Below are 16624 nucleotides of genomic sequence, written 5' to 3'. Positions count from 1 at the left end.
TTCAGCGGAACTAAGGGGCCTAGCCCAAACTATGAAAAAACAGCCGCAGAACATTATTCCTCCTCCACCAAACTTTAGTTAGCACTATACATTCGGGCAGGTAGCATTCTCCTGGCATCTGCCAAACCCAGATTCGTGTCTCGTACTGCCAGATAGTGAAGCGTGATTCATCACTCCAGAGAACGTGTTTCCACTGCTCCAGAGGTTAATGGCCGCAAGCTTTACACCACTCAACGCTTGGCATTGCACATGGTGATCTTAGGCTTGTGTGCAGCTGCTCGCCCATGGAAACCAATTTCATGAAGCTCCTGACAAATAGTTATTGTGCTGACATTGCTTCCAGAGGCAGTTTGGAACTTAGTAGTGAGTGTTGCAAACGAGGATAGACCATTTTTACGCGCTTCAGCACTCGGCCGGCCCATTCTGTGAGCATGCGTCTCATTCCACTTTGCGGCTGAGCCGTTGTTGCTCCTAGACGTTTCCACTTCATAATAAACTCATCAAAAAAAAGAAACATCCTCTCACTGTCAACTGCGTTTATTTTCAGCAAACTTAACGTGTAAATATTTGTATGGCCTTAAGACTCAACAACTGAGACATAAACTGAACAAGTTCGACAGAAATTTAATAATTTGTCCCTGAACAAAGGGGGGTCACAATCAAAATTAACAGTCAGTATCTGGTGTGGCAAGCAGCTGCATTAAGTACTGCAGTGCATCTCCATATGGACTGCACCAGATTTGCCAGTACTTGCTGTGAGATGTTACCCCACTCTTCCACCAAGGCACCTGCAAGTTCCTGGACTTTTCTGGGGGGAATGGCCCTAGCCCTCACCCTCCGATCCAACAGGTCCCACACGTGCTCAATGGGATTGAGATCCGGGATTTTCGCTGGCCATGGCAGAACACCAACATTCCTGTCTTGCAGGAAATCAAGCACAGAACGAGCAGTATGGCTGGTGGCATTGTCATGCTAGAGGGTCATGTCAGAATGAGCCTGCAAGAAGGGTACCACATGAGGGAGGAGGATGTCTTCCCTGTAACGCACAGCGTTGAGATTACCTGCAATGACAAGCGCAGTCTGATGATGCTGTGACACACTGCCCCAGACCATGACGGACCCTCCACCTCCAAATCAATCCCACTCCAGAGTACAGGCCTCGGTGTAACGCTCATTCCTTTGACGATAAATGTGAATCCGACCATAACCCCTGGTGAGACAAAACCGTGACTTGTCAGTGAAGATAACTTTTTGCCAGTCCTGTCTGGTCCAGCGGCGGTGGGTTTGTGCCCATAGGCGACGTTGTTCCCGGTGATGTCTGGTGAGGACTTGCCTTACAACAGGCCTACAAGCCAAGCCTCTCTCAGCCTATTGTGGGCAGTCTGAGCACTGATGGATGGATTGTGCTTTCCTGTAACTCGGGCAGGTGTTACACGTGGTCTGCCACGGCGAGGACAATCAGCTGTCCTCCCTGTAGCGCTGTTTTAAAGCATGTTCGTTCAATATGGTTATTACTCTGTTACACATCCTTATCAAAAAGAGTATGTGGGAATTGCAATTTATTGCCCTGGCCACATCTGCAGTACTCATGCTTCCTTGCAGCATGCCTAAGGCACGTTCACGCAGATGAGCAGGGACCCTGGGCATCTTTCTTTTGGTGTTTTTCCAGAGTCGGTAGAAAGGCCTCTTTAGTGTCTTAAGTTTTCATAACTGTGACCTTAATTGCCTACCGTCTGTAAGCTGTTAGTGTCTTAACGTCCGTTCCACAGGTGCATGTTTATGGTTCATTGAACAAGCATGGGAAACAGTGTTAAACCCTTTACAATGAATATCTGTGATGTTTTTTTGGATTTTTACGACTTATCTTTGAAAGACTGGGCCCTGAAAAAGGGACGTTTTTTGTTGTTGTTGCTGAGTTTAGTAGGACTTACAGTTGACCGGGGCAGCTCTAGCAGGGCAGAAATTTGACAAACTGACTTGTTGGGAAGGTGGCATCCTATTACGGTGCAACGTTGAAAGTCACTGAGCTCTTCAGTAAGGCCACTCTACTGCCAGTGTTTTTGTCTATGGAGATTGCATGGCTGGGTGCTCGATTTTATACACCTTTCAGCAATGTATGTGGCTGAAATAGCCAAACCCACTAATGTGAACGGGTATCCACATACTTGTGTGTTAGTTGGCCTTGGAGTTAGTAATAATATAAACTAGCTGGTGTCAACCAGTTATAGGCCTTGGAGTTAGTAATAATATAAACTAGCTGGTGTCAACCAGTTATAGGCCTTGGTGTTAGTAATAATATAAACTAGCTGGTGTCAACCAGTTATAGGCCTTGGGAGTTAGTAATAATATAAACTAGCTGGTGTCAACCAGTTATAGGCCTTGGTGTTAGTAATAATATAAACTAGCTGGTGTCAACCAGTTATAGGCCTTGGAGTTAGTAATAATATAAACTAGCTGGTGTCAACCAGTTATAGGCCTTGGGAGTTAGTAATAATATAAACTAGCTGGTGTCAACCAGTTATAGGCCTTGGTGTTAGTAATAATATAAACTAGCTGGTGTCAACCAGTTATAGGCCTTGGAGTTAGTAATAATATAAACTAGCTGGTGTCAACCAGTTATAGGCCTTGGTGTTAGTAATAATATAAACTAGCTGGTGTCAACCAGTTATAGGCCTTGGAGTTAGTAATAATATAAACTAGCTGGTGTCAACCAGTTATAGGCCTTGGTGTTAGTAATAATATAAACTAGCTGGTGTCAACCAGTTATAGGCCTTGGAGTTAGTAATAATATAAACTAGCTGGTGTCAACCAGTTATAGGCCTTGGTGTTAGTAATAATATAAACTAGCTGGTGTCAACCAGTTATAGGCCTTGGAGTTAGTAATAATATAAACTAGCTGGTGTCAACCAGTTATAGGCCTTGGTGTTAGTAATAATATAAACTAGCTGGTGTCAACCAGTTATAGGCCTTGGAGTTAGTAATAATATAAACTAGCTGGTGTCAACCAGTTATAGGCCTTGGAGTTAGTAATAATATAAACTAGCTGGTGTCAACCAGTTATAGGCCTTGGAGTTAGTAATAATATAAACTAGCTGGTGTCAACCAGTTATAGGCCTTGGTGTTAGTAATAATATAAACTAGCTGGTGTCAACCAGTTATAGGCCTTGGAGTTAGTAATAATATAAACTAGCTGGTGTCAACCAGTTATAGGCCTTGGAGTTAGTAATAATATAAACTAGCTGGTGTCAACCAGTTATAGGCCTTGGTGTTAGTAATAATATAAACTAGCTGGTGTCAACCAGTTATAGGCCTTGGAGTTAGTAATAATATAAACTAGCTGGTGTCAACCAGTTATAGGCCTTGGAGTTAGTAATAATATAAACTAGCTGGTGTCAACCAGTTATAGGCCTTGGTGTTAGTAATAATATAAACTAGCTGGTGTCAACCAGTTATAGGCCTTGGAGTTAGTAATAATATAAACTAGCTGGTGTCAACCAGTTATAGGCCTTGGTGTTAGTAATAATATAAACTAGCTGGTGTCAACCAGTTATAGGCCTTGGAGTTAGTAATAATATAAACTAGCTGGTGTCAACCAGTTATAGGCCTTGGTGTTAGTAATAATATAAACTAGCTGGTGTCAACCAGTTATAGGCCTTGGAGTTAGTAATAATATAAACTAGCTGGTGTCAACCAGTTATAGGCCTTGGTGTTAGTAATAATATAAACTAGCTGGTGTCAACCAGTTATAGGCCTTGGAGTTAGTAATAATATAAACTAGCTGGTGTCAACCAGTTATAGGCCTTGGTGTTAGTAATAATATAAACTAGCTGGTGTCAACCAGTTATAGGCCTTGGAGTTAGTAATAATATAAACTAGCTGGTGTCAACCAGTTATAGGCCTTGGAGTTAGTAATAATATAAACTAGCTGGTGTCAACCAGTTATAGGCCTTGGAGTTAGTAATAATATAAACTAGCTGGTGTCAACCAGTTATAGGCCTTGGTGTTAGTAATAATATAAACTAGCTGGTGTCAACCAGTTATAGGCCTTGAGTTAGTAATAATATAAACTAGCTGGTGTCAACCAGTTATAGGCCTTGGAGTTAGTAATAATATAAACTAGCTGGTGTCAACCAGTTATAGGCCTTGGTGTTAGTAATAATATAAACTAGCTGGTGTCAACCAGTTATAGGCCTTGGTGTTAGTAATAATATAAACTAGCTGGTGTCAACCAGTTATAGGCCTTGGAGTTAGTAATAATATAAACTAGCTGGTGTCAACCAGTTATAGGCCTTGGTGTTAGTAATAATATAAACTAGCTGGTGTCAACCAGTTATAGGCCTTGGAGTTAGTAATAATATAAACTAGCTGGTGTCAACCAGTTATAGGCCTTGGTGTTAGTAATAATATAAACTAGCTGGTGTCAACCAGTTATAGGCCTTGAGTTAGTAATAATATAAACTAGCTGGTGTCAACCAGTTATAGGCCTTGGAGTTAGTAATAATATAAACTAGCTGGTGTCAACCAGTTATAGGCCTTGGTGTTAGTAATAATATAAACTAGCTGGTGTCAACCAGTTATAGGCCTTGGTGTTAGTAATAATATAAACTAGCTGGTGTCAACCAGTTATAGGCCTTGGAGTTAGTAATAATATAAACTAGCTGGTGTCAACCAGTTATAGGCCTTGGTGTTAGTAATAATATAAACTAGCTGGTGTCAACCAGTTATAGGCCTTGGAGTTAGTAATAATATAAACTAGCTGGTGTCAACCAGTTATAGGCCTTGGAGTTAGTAATAATATAAACTAGCTGGTGTCAACCAGTTATAGGCCTAACTCGTTTATAGTTCCCTTACCCAATCACTCACACAGTGAGTCTCAGGTGAAACCGACGTAGAGGATTTCAATCTGTCAGAGGAGAGGAAGAGAAAGGTCTTCCTTCAGTGGCACACAGACATTTCCCAGCATGCAGTGAGACATCTCCAGTCTGATTTACGCCTCTACATCATTCTGCCTTCTATCCCCAGTCTTCTGTTCTCCATCCTTCCATCCCCAGTCTTCTGCTACCATAATGCAACTCTACCCATAGTGAAAGACGGGGTTCTGCTCTGCATTTTTCCAGACCTGCTGTTAGTTCTAAGTAGCCACTTTATTAAGAAAATTGCAGAGTTTGTGTTCTACAATGTGCCTAAATGGATGCTTTGTCCTTGGACATACAGCTGATACTGTGTCAGTATGTTGTGTTCATGGATGAACCAAAACCTCTACACAGCTTCTTTTCTCGCTATAGTTCTAGTGCTGACTGTACCAGAAGAGCAAACTTTGATAAAATGTCCTCTTTTATTTTTTGGATTTTTAACCTAGCTTGCCCTGTGTGAAGAAGCACAAAGAGGAGTCAGGATGCAGTGGAGTTCGAGATAAGACTGCCTTTGTGGCCCTGTCCAAGATGGATGAGATGAACCTACTCAGCGGTGAGACACTCCCTCTGCTGTGTGCGCATGCATGCGTGTGTAATGGTCAGGTTTGTGGATGGCATGACTCCCTGGAAAGCACTGATTGTTGTTGAGTGAATGGACTATCCTGGCTAAACAAAGATTCATTGAATTGTGTGTAACTGTGGTCTCCTTTGTGGCCCTTCTAGACTACAGGTTCCTTGAGGACACGGGGAGGCTGGCAGACAGCGCCAACAGAGATTCCCTGGTCCGCGGCCCTCCTGTTAACTTTAGAGTAAGTCATTCATCCACCACCTCTCATTTAATTGATTGAATTTGTGATATATTTATATCAGACAACTCTACATGGTGAGGGAGAAACTCACATCAACCACAAGTTTGACAGTGGGACAGGCGGGGTGACGGAGTAGGATGATTCCTTCTATCGGGCTCACACCAGAAAGACTTGGAGAGTGTTATGCTTGTCTAAACCGCAATATTGATTTCTATTTTCATAATATCTTTTTTCTTGGAGCACACTAGAGCATTTCTAACTTGCCTCACAAAATCTTTATATGGTTTAAATTGTGTGGTTTTGGGTTTTCTCTCTGTGCCTCCATGGCTCTTCAGGTAACTGTGGTTTGAGCAGAGCTGGAACCCATAACCACAGACATTCATTGAAAATGGCACTTTCAGGGACCGACTCAGTCTGCCAGCCCAGTCCTTACCTGGATTCATTTAAGACTATTACATGCAGCATTTTATAATGGCTTGAGGTAATGTGTTTTTGCTTCGGTCTGGTTCAGTGGTCACAAATCTATCAATAAAATAAGAATGATACTTCTTAGCGAAATAGGGGGGGAAAGTATGTCTGGCAAGTAATGTGAATGTCTGGCAAGGAATGTGAATGTCTATCTGGGCTGTGGCCTTCCAGAACCTTCTACGTGTAATGGTCTAATATCATACAAAGAGACGCTAGCGTCCCACCTTGTTCGATAAAGTCTCTTTTATATCCAAAAACCTCAGTTTTGTTCTCATTTTCTTCAGTAATCCACAGGCTCAAACACAGTCACAACAGTCAGACAAAAAAATCCAAATTGTATCCGTAAAGTTCATAGAAACATGTCAAACGATGTTTATATTTCATCCTCAGGTTGTTTTTAGCCTAAATAATCAATAATATTTCAACCGGACAATAACGTTGTCAATATAAAAGGTAAACAAGAAAGGCACTCTCTCGGTCGCGCACATGAAAAAGCTCTGTGACACTGCAGGGTCCACTCATTCAGACTGCTCTTACTCCCTAATTTTTCAGAATACAAGCCTGAAACTATTTCTAAAGACTGTTGACATCTAGTGGAAGGCATAGGAACTGCAATTTGAATCCTAATTCAATGGATACTGTAATGGCATTGAATAGAAAATGACAAAACAAAATCCTACTTCCTGAATGGATTTTTCTTCGGTTTTCACCTGCCAAATCAGTTCTGTTATACTCAGACAATATTTTAACAGTTTTGGAAACTTTAAGTTGTTTTCTATCCAAATCGACCAATTATATGCATATCCTATCTCCTGGGCCTGAGTAGACGGCAGTTTAATTTGGGCATGCATTTCATCCAAAATTCCAAATGCTGCCCCCTACCCTAGAGAAGTTAACTACACATGGTTGATGATATTACTAGTTTATCTAGCTTGTCCTGCGTTGAGTATAATCGATGCAGTGCCTGTTAATTTATCATTGAATCATGGCATACTTCGCCAAACAAGTGATATAACGAGCGCATTCGTGAAAAAGCACTGTCGTTGCACCAATGTGTACCTAACCATAAACATCAACGCCTTTCTTAAAATCAATACACAAGTATATATTTTTAAACCTGCATATTTAGTTAATATTGCCTGCTAACATGAATTTCTTTTAACACGGGAAATTGTGTCACTTTTCTTGCGTTCTATGTAACAGAGTCAGGGTATATGCAGCAGTTTGGGCCGCCTGGCTCGTTGCGAACTGTCTAGACTTTCTTCCTAACAAAGACTTTGCCAAACGGGGGATGATTTAACAAAAGCACATTTGCGAAAAAAGCACAATCGTTGCATGAATGTACCTAACCGTAAACATCAATGCCTTTCTTAAAATCAATACACAGAAGTATATCTTTTATATGTATATTTTAAAGTATATACCTGTATATTTCGTTAAAAGAAATCCAGGTTAGCAGGCAATATTAAACTAGGGAAATTGTGTCACTTCTCTTGCGTTCATTGCACGCAGAGTAAGGGTATATGCAACAGTTTGGGCCGCCTGGCTCGTTGCGAACTAATTTGCCAGAATTTTACGTAATTATGACATGCATTGAAGGTTGTGCAATGTAACAGGAATATTTAGACTTAGGGATGCCACCCGTTAGGTAAAATACGGAAACGGTTCCATATTTCACTGAAAGAATAAGCGTTTTGTTTTCGAAATGATAGTTTCCGGATTTGACCATATTAATGACCTAAGACTCGTATTTATGTGTGTTATAATTAAGTCTATGATTTGATAGAGCACTCTGAGCGGTGGTAGGCAGCAGCAGGCTCGTAAGCATTCATTCAAACAGCACTTTCGTGCATTTGCCAGCAGCTCTTCGCTGTGCTGTTTGACTTCAAGCCTATCAACTCCCGAGATTTGGCTAGTGTATCCGATGTGAAATGTCTAGCTAGTTAGCGGGGTGCGCGCTAATAGCGTTTCAACCGGTGACGTCACTCGCTCTGAGACCTTGAAGTAGTTGTTCGCCTTGCTCTGCAAGGGCCGCGGCTTTTGTGGAGCGATGGGCAACGATGCCTCGAGGGTGACTGTCGATGTATCTCCTGGAGCGAGGAGATGGACGGAAGCTATACTGGCAATACTAAAGTGCCTATAAGAACATGCAATAGTCAAAGGTATATGAAGTACAAATGATATAGAGAGAAATAGTCCTATAAGTCCTATAATAACTACAACCTAAAACTTCTTACCTGGGAATATTGAAGACTCGTGTTAAAAGGAACCACCAGCTGGTATATGTTCTGAGCAAGGAACTTTAAACGTTAGCTTTTTTACATGACACATATTGCACTTTTGCTTTCTTCTCCAACACTTTGTTTTTACATTATTTAAACCAAATTGAACATGTTTGATTATTTATTTGAAGCTAAATTGATTTTATTGATGTATTATATTAAGTTAAAATAAGTGTTCATTCAGTATTGTTGTAATTGTCATTATTATAAATAAAATTGGCCGATTTAATCGATATCAGCATTTTTTGGTCCTCCAATAATCGGTATTGGCGTTGAAAAATCATAATCAGTCGACCTCTAGTCATTATGGTGCTATCCAAGTATTAATAAGTAAAGGGGTATCCTTTAAAATCAAGGTGAGGAGAATGAGTTCTTGGGTGATTAGGTTCTGAGCCAAGTTGTTTATGTAATGTCCTTGCTCTCTTGCTCACTCTCCCCTCTCGCTCGCTCTCCAGGCTAAGAGACTGACAGCCCAGGCGAGGAGGCTGAACATCACGTTGAGGTTCCTTCCCAACACATTCACCAAGAGCAGAGAGAACTCCACCATCTGTCTCAAGAAGTAGGTTCCTCTTAGACATCAGGGCCATGTTCTGTAGGATACAACATACTAAAGTGTTTTACAACAGTTGTTTTTGGCTCAGAGAAGAAAGGCAATGTTTGCGTCCCCTCTTTATGAGGACCTCTAAACGTTCAGGTGGCTCTTTGACTTAAATCCAAAACCCATACTAGCACTCGACTCTATTTATAGCAAAGTTTAAAAACAACTTCTATGTTCAGTAAGGTGGTTGAGGATCCTCGTGTTGAGATCAGAAGTGTTTCTCTGCCACAGGATGGCGCTCTTAAGTTTTCACAATTCCTCACATACATTAAAAACAACTGTTATTGTATCTGTGGGGCATCAGTTCTCTGCATGTTTATGAAGGCACTACTCAACTCTGTATACCTGGCATGTGCTGTTTAGTCTTGAGAAGGCCTTACGGCTCAATTGTGTGTGTCGGCTCAGGCAAATTTTGGACATGTTGGACAAAGACTTGAAGCAACATTTGATTGGTCACTGGTGTGGAGTAATGTATTGCTGCCTGTGGCCTTCTGACCGGCTATGTAGGCTAAACCAACCCTGTCCATATGTCCTGGCCTCTCTGGGGGCATCATCATTTCCAACTTGTGATGTTTCACTGGACTTGGTGTGTTTCTATAGCAACCTGCTACCCCAACACTCATTAGTGTGAGACCTGCCATAGCCCTAATCCCAGACATGTTTTCCTTTGTTCCCCATTCCCTCCATTTCTCCTTCCTTTTCCATTTTCCTGGATTTCCTGCTGTGCTGCAGGTGGTCCCGTCTTTCCATATTTGACAACTTTTCCTGAAGGGATATCGTTCTGCTATTTCCTCTCTCTCTCCACCCCACATGGAAGAAACAAACATTTAACCCACAAGTTAACTAAAAAAAAACAGAACCTCTGTAATGTCAATCAAAGCTGTCGCTGAACGAAGTTAATGTTAGCCAGTCCACTCTTTTCCATTCTGAATATAATTCCCCTCAGGCCAGTCTGTCTCTCTGGTGTTTTGTAGTTGTAATTTGTGCATTATTGCCAGAAGGTAAGACTGCAATATGTAAGGGGAGCAGAGTAGCCAGGCTCCTTTCTCTTCCAGGAAGACAGCCTAGTATCTGGTTTTACATTTGGATGGAACACTGGGGGGGGGGGTCATTTATAATTTAGGGTTAAATACATAAAAATTAAATTACTGATAAATAAGTGGTTACATCCTAAATATCATGCAGTCAGTGTGCATAAAGTTCTATCTTGGGAGTTTTCAAGGAAGAGACAGATGATGATTCCCTAGGGATAGGAAATAAACTAAGGGTATCGACTAAACAGAGACTGGGACTACGGGTATCGACTAAACAGAGACTGGGACTAAGGGTATCGACTAAACAGATACTGGGACTAAGGGTGTCGACTAAACAGATACTGGGACTAAGGGTGTCGACTAAACAGATACTGGGACTAAGGGTGTCGACTAAACAGATACTGGGACTAAGGCTGTCGACTAGACGGGGGACTAAGGGTGTCGACTAGACGGGGGACTAAGGGTGTCGACTAGACGGGGGACTAAGGGTGTCGACTAGACGGGGGACTAAGGGTGTCGACTAGACGACAGCAGCAGGAGAAAATGGGTTTGAGAATTTACTTGGTGCATTATATAATAAGCAGATGTTGGAGCAGTGTGACTGCAGATGTTTAGCGACATATTCATGCTACACACACATGCTGCCAGAGAGAGGCCATCATTACACACACACAGCCAGAGGGGGCAGTCCTTACACACACACACATACACACAGCCAGAGAGAGGGAATCATAATTAGCGGCCAGCTATAGAGGCTTTTATCCTGGGCTAAGGTGTGTGCACAGCCACATGCACTGGCGTGCGTGCACCTGCCTGCCTCTCCCTGGTGACTGATGTCAAAGCAGGTTAAGGGTACACTAAAAGTGTGGAACTAGAAATGACAGGCCTGCAATACTTTTTAAACCAAATCAACCAGTGGTACACATATGTAATAGTTGGGGAATAGTGCCGTTTGGAACTCACCCTATACTCTTGTTCAAAAGTCAGCTGATTTATTGGTGGCTTCACTGGCTTGCGAACAGATCAGTTCATTTTTTTATGTAATAATTTGAATTGAAGTGTGGTTTGGAAATGTTTGGTGGCCTCCTGTTAGCAATGTTTTGTTCTCTTCTCTCAAGAAGAAGCTTGTTGAAGTTTTGTTCTCTTATCTTCTGAAGTCATGTATTCTTTTCTCTGCTGAAGAGTCAAGCTTGAATACTAGTGTTTATTGTCTTTCTTCCCCTTTGTTTGACTTTTCTGGATGGAAGACAACTGTTACTTACTAGTAATTCACACACACACACAACCGTTCAAAAGTTTGGTGTCCCTTAGACATTTCCTTGTTTTTGTGTTCATTAAAGTAACATCAAATTGATCAGAAATAGTGTAGATGTTGTTAATGACGATTGTAGCTAGATCCAAGTTTATCATTTTAAAAGGCTAATTGATCATTAGAAAACCCTTTTGCAATTGTTAGCACAGCTGAAAACTTGTGCTGATTTAAAGAAGCAATAAAACTCTCCGCCTTTAGACTAGTTGAGTATCTGGAGCATCAGCACTTGTGGGTTCGATTACAGGATCAAAATGGCCAGAAACAAAGACCTTTCTCCTGAAACTCATCAATCTATTCTTCTTCTGAGAAATGAAGGCTATTCCATGCGAGAAATTGCCAAGAAATTGAAGACCTCACACAAAGCTGTGTACTACTCCCTTCACAGAACAGCGCAAACTGTCTCTAACCAGAATAGAAAGGAGTTGGGAGGACACAGTGCACAACTGAGCAAGAGGACAAGCACATTAGTGTCTAGTTTGAGAAACGGATGCCTCACAAGTCCACAACTGGCAGCTTCATTAAATTGTACCTGCAAAACACCAGTCTCAACGCCAACGGTGAAGAGACGACTCCGGGATGCTGGCCTTCTAGGCAGAGCACGAGTTCTGGTTGGGGACTCCGTGTGTGTGTGTTACATACACACATTCAAAAGTTTGGAGTCACTTCGAAACGTTCTTGTTTTAAAAGAAAAGCGCTTTTTTTGTCGTCCATTAAAATAAACATCAAATTGATCAGAATTAGTTTCCCTTTTATTTGTGGGAGCTGAAGTCACCTTCTGAAATGGCAATGCAATGATATTCTGTCCGATGGCCTTGTGTCTGCATTTTGAACCCCATAATTCCATTGCCACCCCATTCCCCCAGAGTCTTGAAAACAATTTCATGCAAGAGGGTATAGCAGCCATACACATCATGTGTAGCAGCTCACAGGTGCCTGATAACCAGCTATCGAGCCAGCCATTAGGTCATTCGTTTAACTGCAACCCACGTGTTTGATCAACGTACTGTGTTTGTGGAATCCTTGTTGGCAGTTTGTTTGGGCACACATACTGATGCTGACTTCTATCAGTTGTATAATATTCTTCTATCTGCATTTACCCTCCATCTCAGTGCTTTATTTGAGAAATGATTACAGTGTGTGAGGTCACTGCGTTGGTAGATATGGTATTTGTTATGCGTCAGCGCCTCAAGGCTTCCATATGTTTTCATATTATGGAAGCCAGTTGTTAGGCTCTTGTTATACAGTACTAAATATAGAACCTTTTTAATAATAAAGTTTGTCATGGCAACATAACTTAGACATTGAGACCTTGGAACTGTGGTTGCCATAAGTTTGTGCTTGATAAGTGTTGTCGTAGTGCTGCCCAGTGATATGACTGGAGAGGATAAGACTGGCCACTTGAGATTGATGAGAGAGGACCTGCTTACGAATGATAGGAGCCCACTTCTGCACTAGGCTCTGCGTGCGTTCGCTCACACACCATTTTAGTAATTTACACACACACAATTTAAAACACCATGTTATTTCCAGGGCTCTGAGGTTTTTAGGTTGTTCGAGTTCAACATTTTGTCCTCCAGACAAGCAAAAAAAATATATAATGAATGTAGAGCACACAATATTACTTCCAGAGGCTTCAAAACCACATTGATCACAAGCTGTTCTGCTGCAGAATTCAGAAATCTGCTGTTTGATTCCCCTTCTTCCAAGCCATTCCCCACTGGGTTGTTGAAAGCAACGAGAGATTTGTAGGAACCCGGATTTGGCCTTAGCAACAACGAGTCCAACTAGAAGTTATCGGTCTGTTTTTTTTTGTGTTAGTGTTGGGCAGGTGGATTGTATTGGTCACATACACATGTTTAGCAGATGTTAATGCGAGTGTAGTGAAATGCTTGTGCTTCTAGTTCCGACAGTGCAGTAATATCTAACAATTCCACATCTACCTAATAGACACATCTAAAGGGATGGAATAAGAATATGTACATATAAATATATGTAAACATTATTAAAGTGACTAGTGATCAATTTATTAAAGTGGTCAATGACGTTATGTATGCAGCAGTCTCTGTGTTAGTGATGGCTGTTTAACAGTCTGATGGCCTTGAGATAGAAGCTGTTTTTCAGTCTCTCAGTCCCAGCTTTGATGCACCTGTACTGACCTCGCCTTCTGGATGGTAGCAGGGTGAACAGGCAATTGCTCAGTTGGTTGTTGTCCTTGATGATCTTTTTGGCCTTCTTGTGACATCGGGTGCTGTAGGTGTCCTGGAGGGCAGGTAGTTTGCCCTCTGTGATGCGTTGTGCAGACTGCACCACCCTCTGTAGAGTCTTGTGGTTTTGGGTGGTGCAGTTGCTGTACCAGGCAGTGATACAGCCCAACAGGATGCTATCAGTTGTGTATCTGTAAAAGTTTGTCCGGGTTTTAGGTGACAAGCCAAGTTGAAGAGGCGCTGTTGTGCCTTCTTCACATTTTATTTTTTTATTTCACCTTTATTTAACCAGGTAGGCTAGTTGAGAACAAGTTCTCATTTGCAACTGCGACCTGGCCAAGATAAAGCATAGCAATTCGACACATACAACAACACAGTCACACATGGAATAAACAAAACATAGTCAATAATACAGTAGAACAAAAGAAAACAGTCTATATACAGTGAGTGCAAATGAGGTAAGATAAGGGAGTTAAAGCTATAAATAGGCCATGGTGGCGAAGTAATTATAATATAGCAATTAAACACTGGAATGGTAGATGTGCAGAAGATGAATGTAGTAGAGATACTGGGGTGCGAAGGAGCAAAAAAAATACTGTATGGGGATGAGGTAGGTAGATAAATGGGCTATGTACAGGTGCAGTGATCTGTGAGCTGCTCTGACAGCTGGTGCTTAAAGCTAGTGAGGGAGTTATGAGTCTCCAGCTTCAGAGATTGTTGCAGTTCGTTCCAGTCATTGGCAGCAGAGAACTGGAAGGAAAGACGCCCAAAGGAGGAATTGGCTTTGGGGGTGACCAGTGAGAGAGATAATACCTGCTGGGGCGTGTGCTACGAGTGGGTGCTGCTATGGTGACCAGTGAGCTGAGATAAGGCGGGGCTTTACCTAGCAGGGACTTGTAGATAACCTGGAGCCAGTGGGTTTGGCGGCGAGTATGAAGCGAGGGCCAACCAACGAGTGTACAGGTCGCAATGGTGGGTAGTGTATGGGGCTTTGGTGACAAAACGGATGGCACTGTGATAGACTGCATCCAGTTTGTTGAGTAGAGTGTTGGAGGCTATGTTATAGATGACATCACCGAAGTCGAGGATCGGTAGGGTGTCAGTTTTACGAGGGCATGTTTGGCGGTGTGAGTGAAGGATGCTTTGTTGCGATATAGGAAGCCAATTCTAGATTTAATTTTGGATTGGAGATGCTTAATGTGAGTCTGGAAGGAGAGTTTATAGTCTAACCACATCGACATTGTCTGTGTGGGTGGACCATTTCAGTTTGTCCGTGATGTGTATGCTGAGGAACTTAACTTTCCACCTTCTCCACTGCTTTCCCATCGATGTGGATAGGGGGTGCCCCCTTTGCTGTTTCCTGAAGTCCACGATCATCTCCTTTTTTGTTTTGTAGATGTTGAGTGAGAGGTTATTTTCCTGACACCACACTCCGAGGGCCCTCACCACCTCCCTGTAGGCTGTCTCGTTGTTGATTGTAATCAAGCCCACTACTGTTGTGTTGTCTGCAAACTTTATGATTGCGTTGGTGTGCATGGCCATGCAGTCATGGGGGAACAGGGAGTACAGGAGAGGGCTGAGAACACACCCTTGTGTGGCCCCAGTGTTGAGGATCAGCAAAGTGGAGATGTTGTTTTCTACCTTCACCACCTGTGGGCGGCCCGTCAAGAAGTCCAGGACCCAATTGCACCGGGCGGGGTTGATGATAAGATTGGAGGGTACTATGGTGTTGAATGCGAGTTGTAGTCAATGAACAACATTCTTACATAGGTATTCATCTTGCATAGACACCATGGCTGGAAGGTAAGCAGGAATGCAAGTTGAATGGGGTTTCAATTGGACATCTCTTGATGAACTTGACTTATTACTGCAGACGGAGACAGGCCGACAGACAGTCAAGCAGGGAGACAGGCCGACAGACCGTTAAGCAGGGAGACAGGCCGACAGACCGTTAAGCAGGGAGACAGGCCGACAGACCGTTAAGCAGGGAGACAGGCCGACAGACCGTTAAGCAGGGAGACAGGCCGACAGACCGTTAAGCAGGGAGACAGGCCGACAGACCGTTAAGCAGGGAGACAGGCCGACAGACCGTTAAGCAGGGAGACAGGCCGACAGACCGTTAAGCAGGGAGACAGGCCGACAGACCGTTAAGCAGGGAGACAGACCGTCAAGCAGGGAGACAGGCCGACAGGCAGTCAAGCAGGGAGACAGGCCGACAGGCAGGGAGACAGGCCGACAGGCAGTCAAGCAGGGAGACAGGCCGACAGGCAGTCAAGCAGGGAGACAGGCCGACAGGCAGTCAAGCAGGGAGACAGGCCGACAGGCAGTCAAGCAGGGAGACAGGCCGACAGGCAGTCAAGCAGGGAGACAGGCCGACAGGCAGTCAAGCAGGGAGACAGGCCGACAGGCAGTCAAGCAGGGAGACAGGCCGACAGGCAGTCAAGCAGGGAGACAGGCCGACAGGCAGTCAAGCAGGGAGACAGGCCGACAGGCAGTCAAGCAGGGAGACAGGCCGGCAGGCAGTCAAGCAGGGAGACAGGCAGTCAAGCAGGGAGACAGGCAGTCAAGCAGGGAGACAGGCAGTCAAGCAGGGAGACAGGCAGTCAAGCAGGGAGACAGGCCGTCAAGCAGGGAGACAGGCCGTCAAGCAGGGAGACAGGCCGTCAAGCAGGGAGACAGGCCGTCAAGCAGGGAGACAGGCCGACAGGCAGTCAAGCAGGGAGACAGGCCGACAGGCAGTCAAGCAGGGAGACAGGCCGACAGGCAGTCAAGCAGGCCGACAGGCAGTCAAGCAGGGAGACAGGCCGACAGGCAGTCAAGCAGGCCGACAGGCAGTCAAGCAGGGAGACAGGCCGACAGGCAGTCAAGCAGGGAGACAGGCCGACAGGCAGTCAAGCAGGGAGACAGGCCGACAGGCAGTCAAGCAGGGAGACAGGCCGACAGGCAGTCAAGCAGGGAGACAGGCCGACAGGCAGTCAAGCAGGGAGACAGGCCGACAGGCAGT

The 16624-nt window shown here is 43.6% G+C and overlaps 1 protein-coding gene across 1 annotated transcript in view; it reads left to right on the top strand.

Annotated features, from left to right (window-relative positions):
• znhit6 (zinc finger HIT-type containing 6) overlaps positions 1 to 16624 on the top strand; it is a 51108-nt gene that overhangs the window by 1978 nt on the left and 32506 nt on the right. Inside the window, exons 3-5 of the mRNA XM_029633229.2 lie at positions 5360 to 5466; positions 5637 to 5722; positions 8928 to 9031. Coding sequence (XP_029489089.1) covers positions 5360 to 5466; positions 5637 to 5722; positions 8928 to 9031 — 297 coding nt within the window. The remainder of the gene's footprint in view (positions 1 to 5359; positions 5467 to 5636; positions 5723 to 8927; positions 9032 to 16624) is intronic.

The sequence above is a fragment of the Oncorhynchus nerka genome, linkage group LG24, assembly GCF_034236695.1.
Source record: "Oncorhynchus nerka isolate Pitt River linkage group LG24, Oner_Uvic_2.0, whole genome shotgun sequence".
NCBI lineage: Eukaryota > Metazoa > Chordata > Actinopteri > Salmoniformes > Salmonidae > Oncorhynchus > Oncorhynchus nerka.
The sequence above is the reverse complement of the archived record's forward strand: the minus strand, read 5'-3'. Positions and strand labels throughout refer to the sequence as shown.